General features: G+C 43.3%; 2 protein-coding genes across 3 annotated transcripts; one reads left to right on the forward strand and one right to left on the reverse strand.

The window, feature by feature from the left end:
* LOC8086284 lies at positions 952 to 2,872 on the forward strand. Its single transcript, XM_002464814.2, has 4 exons — positions 952 to 1,266; positions 1,358 to 1,464; positions 1,550 to 1,634; positions 2,371 to 2,872. Exons 1-4 carry the CDS (start codon positions 964 to 966, stop codon positions 2,458 to 2,460), a joined length of 585 nt encoding a protein of 194 aa, XP_002464859.2. The 5' UTR covers positions 952 to 963; the 3' UTR covers positions 2,461 to 2,872.
* Positions 4,131 to 8,571, reverse strand: LOC8055119 (pentatricopeptide repeat-containing protein At3g24000, mitochondrial). Of its 2 annotated transcripts, none has more exons than XM_021449199.1 (3): positions 5,373 to 8,571; positions 4,810 to 5,287; positions 4,131 to 4,640 (listed from the first exon to the last, which is right to left on the reverse strand). In XM_021449199.1, the coding sequence occupies exon 1, from the start codon at positions 8,204 to 8,206 to the stop codon at positions 5,435 to 5,437; it is 2,772 nt and encodes a 923-aa protein (XP_021304874.1). In that variant the 5' UTR covers positions 8,207 to 8,571; the 3' UTR covers positions 4,131 to 4,640; positions 4,810 to 5,287; positions 5,373 to 5,434. The 2 variants fall into 2 exon arrangements, with proteins under 2 accessions (XP_021304874.1, XP_002467423.2); XM_002467378.2 differs by having other exon boundaries at positions 4,810 to 5,290.

The following is an 11,969-nucleotide window of genomic DNA, read 5'->3' on the forward strand; positions in this document are numbered from 1 at the left end:
CTTCAACAGGTAACATCTGTATAAGAGATATACAAAATCTACTTCAACAGGTATTTTTGAGCAGGTACAATTTTAGATGCACATAATCCACGTTTACAATACACACAAAGTAAAGATTAAGAGGCTCATTAACCTCCACCGTACATACGCAAAGTAGAGATTGGGAGGCTCCCTAGCCTTTAGTGCGTAGAAGCTCCCTAGCCTCCGGCAGGGAGCCTCCTTAGCCTCTAGTGTGATCGAGAGGCTCTATATCCTCCATGCGTGCGTATACCTTAATTTTTGTGAAAAAAATCTTAGAAAAGAAATATGATCGAGTGCGCAGAAAACAAGTAGTAGTGCTGCACGTGCACACGTGTATGTACCTTTTTTTTGAAAAAAATTAGAAAAAATACGACCTCTAAGTTTGAACTCTACTAGATAGTGTCCTACTAGATGGACCGATCTAAGACCCATTTTAACAAAGGATTAAAAAAACAGTTTCAAGTTTCAACAGTCCCCAAGGGATTTGGTTTGAACAATTAAGCAAAGATAACAACGTCCTTTGCCACTTTGCGGTGGCGGGTCTAGGCCCTTCTTTTTCGTTTTGGGACCTTTTTTCGAAAGATTCTCATAATTATGCTCATGTTAGTTTGATTTCAAAATCTAGATCTAAGATTTGGCGTCATTGTCATTGACGTCAAGCTAACACTGACGCCATCCACCGTGCCGCCAAGCTTGGCCCCACCATCAATGACGCCAATGGTGCATAGCTGTGCACGTGACGCCTAGTAGTGTTAGCTTGGTGCTTGTGATAGTAGCGCCAAGCCTTGGATCTAGATTATGGAATTAAACTACCAGTATGAGAATCTAAAAAAAAAGGGTCCAAAACAAAAAAGACGGGGAATAGGCTGAGGTGAGACAATCGGGCCAAACGAAATGAAACAGGCCCTTGTGCTCAAAGTTCGATGGGCTCCAAAGCAAAGAATGGATCAACATGGCATAACGAAATGGAGTAACCCTAGGCCCGCCAAACACAAACACACACCGAAAACTGAGACAGAGAGGTGCAGATCGATGCGGCGGTGGTGGTGCGCCGCCGGCGGCCTCGGCCGCCGCGTCCTCTCGTCCTCCACCCCCGCCGTCGCCTCCCATGCCCGTCCGCTGCCGCTACCCCTGATACCCAAATCTCCCTCCTTTACCGTCCCTTTCTCCTTGTCCTGTCGCAGGCACCACTCTCTCCAGGGGTTCTTTCACCCGGCCATCGCTTCTTCTCCCTTCCGCCCTCCGGTGAGCTTTCGTCTCGTCTAGTCTCATCTCAATTGGTTTGATTTTCTACTGCCTTATAATGCTGATTTCCTGCGTGGACGGTGTCGCGCAGTCGGCGCATCATCAGCAAGTGCGGCACTACGCCAAGAAGGAGAGATCGCGCGCGCCGCTCACGCCCACCAAATCCAAAGTCAAGAAATACAAGATCAAGGCCCCCTCGTAATCGCCCCATTCTCTTCCCTTGTGCCCTTCTTACCTTCTCGGCGGGCACCTCAGGCAGCTGATTCTATGCTTTTATTGCTAGGTCCATGAAGTTTAGATTCAGAACCATGAAAGACGGACAGGTCCGCAGGTGGAGGGCCGGCAAGCGCCACAATGCACACCTCAAGGTACATTTTCAGACTAATTTCGTGACCATGCTTTTCTTTACCAATCACAGCAATGCTAGCTATTGACTAATATAGATAGCCATGTACTGTCAAACATACCAACCGTTCAGCAGTCCTTATAATTTACAAACTGAAACTAAATTGACTTGTCTGTACAGTTCACTAAAGTAGAATAGAACATTGGAGTGAGTGGCACGGATTTTCAAATATAGCATATTGAGTGCCTTGATAATTGTATTGGCAGGAATGGTTTTCATTTACTTACTATGTTGAATAAAACATGCTTTCGAATAGGTATTCAGTACAGCATGATTGGAAAACACCTGTATTTGATGGAATCATGGAATATGTATCTACTAGTTTCTCCTATTATGTGACATAGTATAATTGATTTCCAGCACAAATGAAGTTGAGCACTTTATAAAATATCTTTTCCTTGCCCTGCAACTTTTAAGCAGCAACTTGTCCAATTGTTAACATAGTATACTGAATCAACTTAGGCTGCATTTTATGTTGTAGACCTGTAAAGTAGAAACATAGTTCCAGTCTATTTTGGTTCTTCTTTGCAATTATGAAACCGTCAGAACACATTCACGACGTCTTGATGCATCCATGTAGGACACGGACTCGTCTTATACTAATAGTTGACATTGCTCATAATTGCATTCACCACTAATGCATTGATACATCATAAAGTTGGTTGAACATGTTCAATTTGTGAATCGTGGTGTTACAGTCTAAGGAGGCCAAACGAAGACTTCGGAAACCTGCTTTGGTGCATTTGGCCTATGCAAAAGTTATAAAGAAGCTCAACTTCTGTGGGTAGGAAATGGAGAAAGACATAGCAGAGTTTGGCATGGGAAACTAGTTAACTGATACTGACTGCCAACCGCTGCATCTCGATTGTAAACGCTGGAGTCTCCATGGACAAAATAGTTGCTTTTGTCATATGATATGATGCATTGTATTCAGATGTTGTGCTCTCATTATCTCGAGAAGCCGTTTGTTTTCTGCAAATGTAGCTGATATAAATCTGCACTGCATTCTGTTATGCACACAATCGGAGAGAAATTCATCATCAAGAGTAGTTTGGAAATAGCTGCTAGCAAATAAAAAGTTCTGCAACATGCAGTGGCTATAATTTTTTGTTGTAGTTTTGATGTGGGAATTCAGTGGATAATTTGCTACCTTTCTGAAACTGTGCCCAGTAAAGTCTGTTCCTATGGTTTTGTTGCCTACTTAGTTTTGCAGTGACGTTGGTATGGAGCCTTCTGGTGGGATATGAATGTTATTTCTGGAGACTCTTTAAATATCGACTGATGCATTCTGTAGAGATGGAAGTGACAGATTGAGTTTATGAATTTGCAAATTAATATGTTTAGCCATCCTAGACAAGTTAATTTGAGAGTGTTTCTTCAGCTCCAGTAACTTTGATTTTGCACACATGTAACAATCATCCACCAGTAGAAGAAATCTGACTACGATGGCCTTTTCCCCTCTTGGTAACTACTCCCTCTATACTTATAAGAAAGTTGATCAGCTGGTGAATTGGTGATGGTACGAACTGATGATGTAGCAACGTCGCCTTGTCGGCGAGACGACAGACGGTGGGGCGGGCATTGGACCAGGATTTTACTGATGATGGTGATGGCTCTTGGTGAGTGTTCACTTTGTTCGGTAAAGTTGTTTAGACAATTAACACAGTTAGAAATATTTTAAACAGTGCACTTAAACCATAGCTAAGTGCAGACTATTGTGACGTGTTATAACAATATAAGAAATGAGTGTCTTCTTCGATTATAATATGCGATGACATTTATTCATGTGAGAGCTATATTTTAAGATCTAATTGTTTTATGTAAGTATGTTGCTATGTGTATAAGTATGATCAATTCTTTATTGCCCTCTATAATTGTGCAACTTTGTGTATCACTCAACATGCACTTGCCAAAAAAAGAAAAGTAGCATGAAACTATAGTATTTATAGGTCTGTACGTATATTTACTGTTAAGGCATTGTTTAGATGTAGTCGCATTCACATCAATCCACATGTGTTGAGGTGGATTGGAGTGAAATTTGAACTAAATTTCATCTCAATCCACACCAACACACATGAATTGAGGTGAATCCGACAACATCCAAACAAGGCCTAAAGTGTAAACGTTAAAACCATACAATCAATGTAAACTGTAAACGGATGGTTGCTAACCGTTATACTTTAGGATCCAGCGTCTAGCATATCAACGCAGCCTGGTCAAACTGGCGAGCGTGTTGCACACTTGCACTGCAGAGCCCAGGGTGGTTGTGGTAAGGTGCACTATATTCTACACAGATGCGAATGAGGATGTGAATGTGGTTTTTTTTTCAGATGTCGAAAATGGTAAGAGGTAGAGCAAAATCAGATCAGAGACAGATTTGAATAATCGAGTAATATATGCATACGTAGGAAATTATATATTTCTCAAAAAATATTTTTAAAGAGTCAATAGCAAGCGGTAGACAATAATCTGGCATTGACACTTCATTAGTAATGTATCGACATAAATGTTAATTTATTAGCAATAAGTAATACGAGACAAGTTCTCATTTCAAAATAAGAATTCTCAACTAACAAGCATTTTTTAAATCCTAAATTCATTTAGTTATTAGTCTAGGGATAGAAATTATCGGATATCCTATTTTAAACATCGCTACAGAGAATTTGCATATCCATCGGATTTTGTCAATTTCATATCCTACTTCGCATCCACGCGCAATTAGATTTGGATTATCCGTATCTCACATGGATTAAAGTTTTTCTCCATATCTCTGAAATTTGGATTAGGATCAGAGCGGAGAATAATCCACACACTTTCATCCCTAGTCGTGTAGCCGTGTATGTGATGACGAACATGCCTCCACCTGTCAGAGAGCACCACCACCTCTCGGCTCCTGATTGGCCGCTGGCCCACCACCAGTGTGGCCATCAGCGCGGGGATGAACACCACCTTCGCCGTCTGGCTCTTCCTATGACACCATAGGACATGATAAGCTTATATATGTCATGCAATCTCTTCTTATGACACCGTACCATGCACGTGCAGTTATGTTAATGCAAATTATAATAAACTAAATAATGATCATGCAAAGTACTAGTAATATGATACAAGGTTCTTTTAAAAAAAATGATACAAACCTTCGCACTATTGCAGGGCATGAGGCTGAGGAGCCATAGCCATGTCCAGTCTGTTTGTCCAGTATGGGACCTCATCTTCCCTCTGGACGAAGCTAGAAGCGCACAGCTGTGGCTGAGGCCCCGGATATGGGTTGAGCGTTGAGGAATTGGTAGTCCCTTTGCCTCAGGATGTGCTGCGGATCTCAAGCACATATGCATCATGGATACTGATACTATAGCGCAGCCACTATTGCTTTCCAGAATGAGTCGGATGCCCCATTGCCGTGCACCAGCTGCCGCTGCAACTGCAGTGCACTTCAACATGATCGTGTCACCAAAGTACAATCGGTCTTGCAGCAGCTCCTCTTCTTCTGACAACATGATCGTGTTGAAGTATTGGAAACATTGGTGGTGAGGCAGCAGCTGCTCCAGGGCCCGGACGATGTCCAAGAGGTCGCCTTGGTTGGCCGGCGACATCCAAAAGAAGTTGCACATGATACTGCTACAATATTATGGATCGATCACAATCCTAATGCATGAATCAATATATTGCTAAAAGAAATTGAAGGAGGAGAAAGAGTTACCCAGAAGAACTAGTAGAGAAATTGACAACCAGGGATCGATTCGTACATGTTGCATGACTACCTCACCAAAAATCTGAACATGAGCATGACCCATGTTTGAATTGGTGGAACCTGTAAGGATCTCTCAGAACAATTTCCCTGTGAAAAACCATGCTAACCAGCTTAAATACCAAATGGCAGTCGGCACAGACCCTCAGATTCTTGAATATCCTTATTGTAGATCCTTCTGGCACAACAAGAAGCCCATATGCCAATGCAAGCTTCTCGCTGTGGTTCCAAAGGTTCTGTTCTTTTTGCTCTTCATCCGTATCATGTAATGCAAATGAGGTATCAGCGACATAACCTACTTCTCTGAGCTTTAGCAAGATTTCATCCAACTTAGCATAGATCTGTTCTGCGTACATATGACTCCGGTCACCTATACCAAAGCTGCTCACCTCATTCTTCAACTTAAGCCAGCTGCAGGCAGGTCTTTTGTTTAACTTAATACTCTTCATGTGACTTCTCAATTTGTCAACATCTAACCACCTTGCATTTGTAGCATATAAGTTTGACAAAAGAACATAAGCTGAGTCATCAAATGGGTCCAATTCAAGGAGATTCTTTGCCGCTTTCCGCCCAATATCCAGATTTTTGTAGGTTCTACTTGATGACAACAAACTCCTCCATATTAGGTCATTTGGCAAGACAGGCATTTCATCAATAAATTTTTCTGCCTCTGCAAATCGTCCCAAACGCCCAAGGAGATCCACTATGCAAACACAATGTTTAATTCCAGGAGAAACACCATATGTAGGTACCATAGAGTTAAAGTAATCCATGCCCTTGTCTATTAGACCAGCATGACTACAAGCTGAGAGGAGAGCAACAAATGTCACATAGTCTGGCTTTTGCCCCAGTGAGACCATGTGCTTGAACGTATCCTCAGCTTCCTTGAAATAGCCATATCTTGCATAACCTGATATCAATGTGTTCCAGCATTGCGTAGGCCGACAGGCAGGATCAGGCAGCATTTTCAACATACAATCCATCTTTCCACATTTCCCATACATATCCATTGCAGCATTAACAACGTGACTATCATAATCTAGCCCGCTTTTCACACTAAGGCCATGGAGCTGCATGCCTTCTTCTAATGATGCCAAGCTTGCACTGGATGACAAACATTCAGCTAGACAAAAACGATCAAGTTTGTTTCCAGCATGCCGTGAATCCATGAAGAGCTTTAGAGCTTCCTCTCCACGGCCATGCCGTACATTGGCAGCTATGATGGCATTCCAGGAAATGGCACTTTTATTGTTGATTCTGCAGAATATATCAGTACTAGATTCTAAATCACCACAGGTTGCATACATTGTGATCAATGAGTTTGTAACGTACTCATCTGATAATAATCCAGTCTGTGTTATGTATGCATGCAGTGGCATTCCATAACTGTGCAAATCACCTGAAGATTTAAATGTGCCCTGGAGATTTATCATTGTGATATAATTTGGCTTTATCCCGGTACCCCTCATCCAAGAAAACACACGCATTGCATTTGCAACATCCTCAAGTGTTGCATAGCCCCCAGTAAGCACATTGCAACTAACAACATCATAACATGGCATTGACTGAAATACTCTCTCTGCGTCTTCCATAGTATTGCATTTACTGTACATTGTCAGAAGAGAATTACCTATCAGTAGGACGTTCTGAAGACTCCGCTGCAATATCATGGCATGAATTGTTCTGCCATTCATCAAGGCTTCTGGACTTGAACATGCTCCTAGAGCACTGGAAAATGTCATGTAGTTTGGTGGACCTTCGTCAGTTTGGAGTAACTGACCCAATGTTCCCAATGCTTCAACACAGCTATTACTCTGCACATAAGATGAAATCATAGTGTTCCATGATATTACATCCCGTCTGCTCATGTTCCAGAACAGAGACTCTGCCTCATCCAATTTCCCAGCTGCAGAATACATATTGACCAGGGCATTACTAAGTGGAACAGAAGAATGCAGACCACTGGTGACACACAGGGAGTGAATCCCACTTCCCAGGGCAACAAGATCCAATGAGGCACAAACAGATACCAAGCTGCACAGAGTCGTCACATCAGGCCTCACTCCAACATGACGCATATCTGAAAGTACCATAAAGCATTTGCTGTAGACTTCTTCATGTGAGTACATGGATATCATCGCGTTCCACGATATACGGTCACGCTCCTCCATCCGATCAAAGAGCCTCTCCGCATCCTGCACCCTCCTGAGGTTCCCAAACATGGTGAGAAGCGAATTTGCCACTGAAACATGGGTCAGAAGGCCAGAGACCACGACATGGGCTGTGACCTGAAGCCCAGCCGCCTCATCCTCAAGTGACCCACACAAGCTGACCACCGTGGCCAATGCATTCGCATTGCACATGACCCCTTCTTTTCTCATCCGGCGATAGGCTACCAATGCCTCTTCCATGCACCCGTTTGACGACAATGCCACCATGAGTGCTGTCCAAGAAACGACGTTCCGCTGGGGCATCTCCCAGAACAGTCTCTGGGCATTCGAGACGAGCCCACGTGAGCCACAGAGGTGCAGGAGCGCAGTCCCGATGTAGACGTTCCCCATGAGCCCCGCCTTGTGAGTGAGCGCGTGGATGGCGGCGCCGCACGCCGCGCCCTCCTGCCAGCCCCGGTGCTCGCAGGCCGTGACGAGGCTGGCGAGCGCGAAGCCGCTGAGCGGGACATCACGCTCCCGCATGACCCGCAGAAGCGTGAAGGCCGTGGATTCGAGGCCGCAGCGCACGCAGCCGGAGATGGCGGTGTACCAGGAGGAAGACGTCCGGTGCGGCATCTCATCGAACAGGTGGAGGGCCGCGGCAGGGGAGGAGCCTTGACGGAAATAGAAGGCGAGGAGGGTGTTGCAGTGGAAGGCACTGAGCGGGAGAGCGCGGCGGATGGCGAGGGCGTGGACGGCGCGGGCGAGGAGCGGGTGGTCGGCGAGGTGGGAGAAGCCGGCGTGCGGGAACGCTGCGATGGCCCGGTGCGGGTGGGTTGCGAGGGGGTGGAAGGGTGACGAGGCATGTGGAGCAGGAGGCAGGGGCACGGGAGGATGCGGTGGTTCGAGGGGGCATGGAGCCGCGGCGGCGGAGAGGCGGCGCGCGGCGAGGCGTGGCCTCGGCCGCGGCCCCGTTGTGGCGTAGCGCCTGGCCAGTTTCGTTTCCTTTTTCCCTTTTTTTCCGTCCAAAAAAACCAAGCTGGGAGAAGTGGAGAATTCGAATCCGTATATCCGTCATTCCGTCACGTCCTCCGTGCGATAGGAAACCTCGAATCGCACGGCCCACGGAGCCCAGCACGGCATGGCCCATAAAATCGGACAGCAATTCAACGAACAGCGTGCATCTGCATCTGTATAAATGATGCTTTTTTTTGGCGAGAAATCTATAAATGATGTATATATATACATTATCAAAAAGCTGAGATACAAATTATCTGTTACACCTAAAACAATATGAAGAATTTTACTATAGCATGGCCATGCAGGAAACCCACTACCTCCATCGGACTGCACGTTCCATTTTGGGAAACCTGATCCCGCCATTGGGAAAAGTTAACTTTGAACCAAACACTTCAGCAATAAATCAACTCAATTGAATATTGGTTTCATATAAATATTTAGTGTAAACTACATCTTCGATACAATCCATGAAAACCCAATTAAAATCATACTTAGCGGTTTTCAAAAAAAAAAACTATACACATCAATAATGCATCTATAGATGTACATTGTCATAAAATTTGAGATTCAAATTCGTTTTGTAAAAATTCATATGAAAATAACAAATTTCATTTGCATATGCACTAGAGGATAAATATCCAGAAATTTATATGCAAATGAAATTTGTTATTTTCATATGACTTTTTACAAAATATGACTGAACCTCAAATTTTGTGACAATGCACATCTATTGATGCACTATTGGTGTGCATGATTTTAATATTTTTGAAAACTTTTAAGTATGGTTTTGCAAATGGTTTCACGATTGCACCAGAGATGTGGTTTGCACTAAATATTTTGCCCCTAACGTATTCCACCTTGTTTGGATCCGTGTTTGTAGGACTGTAGTCGAACCTTCCTAGCTCCCTTCTCATCTCTTTCTATGGCTAGTGTTCTGATGTCCCGAAGTGTTATTGTGTGATCACTATATCTATCTATACTTCAGTTATCATAGAACCAAAATAATACAAAAGTATTTAGGAATCCTGAACTCTCTCATTATCCTCTCACTTTATCTTAACTACTCATTTATCACGGAATTCTTCTGTGTGTGATATTATTCATAACTCTTATCATTATTACTTACCCCCACTCTAGTCTAGTTGGTATATTAAGTTAGGCCTTGTTTAGTTCACCCCAAAAACCAAAAACCTTTCAAGATTCTCTGTCACATCGAATCTTGCAGCATATGTATAGAGTATTAAATATATACAAAAACAAAAACTAATTGCATAGTTTGCTTGTAAATCACGAGATGAATCTTTTGAGCCTAGTTAGTCCATGATTGGACAATGTTTGTCAAATAAAAACGAAAATGCTACAGAACCAAAATCCAAAAAAAATTCAGAACTAAACAAGGCCTTAGTAGATACATGATGGTAAAATATCAGTCTCCTTAACCATTGCCTCCATGTGGATAAATACAATACTTTGGAATACTCCGAGTATAAGCTATAACAGTATTTGTGTGCTTATAGAACTTTTTGTGTGCGTTAATAAATACCAACACGAGGACATCAGTGGCCACTGGGGTGGCGGCCACCATAGGAGGGTAGTGCCCGACCCTTGGATTTAGGGTTTAGGGTCAGTTTGCAAGCCTTTGGAGGATGACGGTGGGCCCATGGATGCATGACACATCCATCAACCACAATTGGATCAAAGTGACTTGGATGGAGGGTGTATAGGCCATGAGGGAATGATCCCACGGATTAGTAATGTGGCAGGGCCAAAGGGGGGGGGGTCAGGTGCCGCCTAGGTGGCAGCAGCCACCAGGCCACTTTGCCCGGTTGGCCCCCTATGATATCCACGTGTCACCCTGGCCTTAAATTCGATCATTTTTGTTATTTTTCTGCATGCAAATAAACTTCCAAGGGCATGTGGAACTAGGTAAGTTATAAATAAAAATTCCATCATTTTATGATGATTTATGTAGCACCCGGTTTTAAGAATAAAACCAGATACACACCATATGTGAGCCCAGGAAGTCAAATCTCACATATAGCCACAAATAAGGGTAATATCAATAGTCAATGCTTATATATAACGAACTTAGTATAAAGATATAACCTTAGATAGCAAACAGCGGAAAGACACTCCGTTCTTCAGGCGAAACCTCCAAATCCACAGGGACAACTGACTGGTTGAGCACAAGCCTAAACTCTTCTCCAAACTAGCAATCTGGTACCCATCCGGGATTTTTATCCAAATAAAATGTAAAGGCAAGCGTAAGTACATCTCGTACTTAGCAAGAATAACATAGGGTTCATGAGGCTCAAAGGTTAGACACTGGTTTAACTGCATGTAGCTTTTAGTTGTCACAATTTTAGCATATGAGTAGCATCAAGTTGTCAAGTCCCAAAGTAAACTCATGATCAAGTAAAGTGAATAAAGAATAGCATAAACAACATATTAACAATAATAACATTAATGATTTGCCATTAGTGATCATTTATTCTGTATTGGTCCAAGGCCGCTCGTGACCGTGAGCACGGCTAATATATCAGTTTTACACTCTGCAGAGGTTGTACACTTTCACTGTGAGTCATGATTTACCCCTTCACCCGAGGTGATCAGCCCCTTAGCCCACTCCCAAGGAAGACCGGCAGGGTTCACTATGAAGCCTTTCAAAGGTTCGTCTAACAAGTTAGGGCCGCTAGGTCTCGTTAGTCAGTCCGTGTGACTCACCCGCAGGAATCCACGGTCTGCTATCCCCCACTTGCGCCACAAGGGTAACCACTAACAAGCTAGAAAAGGTCCTCATACTGAGCTAAAGCCAGAGCCATATAGCCCTCACAGTTGTACTGTATGTCCCGGATGGTCAGATACAGATAAGTCCTTATGGAGAGAAACTAGAGCACCATAAGATAGCCCAATGCTCCAACCCTCTTTTTCCAACATTGCTAAAAAGTCATCTTTTAATGTTTATTGCATAATTCTTTAGTCAATTACAAGATCATAGTTTAGTGGAGCACTAGCATAAGCTACCCAATGCATAACCATAGGTGACAAGGTATAAGATCAATACTAGGAAATCCTTATCAAAGAGACACATGCAATATGAATTAAGTGATTAACGTTATTAGGAAACAAGGATGATCCCATGCTATACTTGCCTTGATCACACTGGTCCTGCTGATCCTGCTCGTAGTAGTACTCTTGTTCACCCACGAACTGCTCACCGTCTATTCGTAACCACCACATCAACAGCAATCATCCAAAGACAATCATACAAGCAAACAAGCCTATTATTAGAACAGTATACCAACAGTAATAAATAAAGACAAAAAGTTTATAAAACGAATCTACATCGCCCTACGATCACACAGACGTAAAGTTCACA

This window comes from Sorghum bicolor, chromosome 1, assembly GCF_000003195.3.
Source record: "Sorghum bicolor cultivar BTx623 chromosome 1, Sorghum_bicolor_NCBIv3, whole genome shotgun sequence".
Classification (NCBI taxonomy): domain Eukaryota; kingdom Viridiplantae; phylum Streptophyta; class Magnoliopsida; order Poales; family Poaceae; genus Sorghum; species Sorghum bicolor.

Excerpts from the sequence above, each read along its gene's own strand:
- LOC8055119 (XM_021449199.1), bottom strand. The coding sequence starts at position 8,206 with ATGCCGCACCGGACGTCTTCCTCCTGGTACACCGCCATCTCCGGCTGC.
- LOC8086284 (XM_002464814.2), top strand. The coding sequence starts at position 964 with ATGGATCAACATGGCATAACGAAATGGAGTAACCCTAGGCCCGCCAAA. Across the intron at positions 1,465-1,549 it reads TACAAGATCAAGGCCCCCTC|GTCCATGAAGTTTAGATTCA; the intron begins GTAATCGCCCCA and ends TTTTATTGCTAG. Across the intron at positions 1,635-2,370 it reads GCCACAATGCACACCTCAAG|TCTAAGGAGGCCAAACGAAG; the intron begins GTACATTTTCAG and ends GTGGTGTTACAG.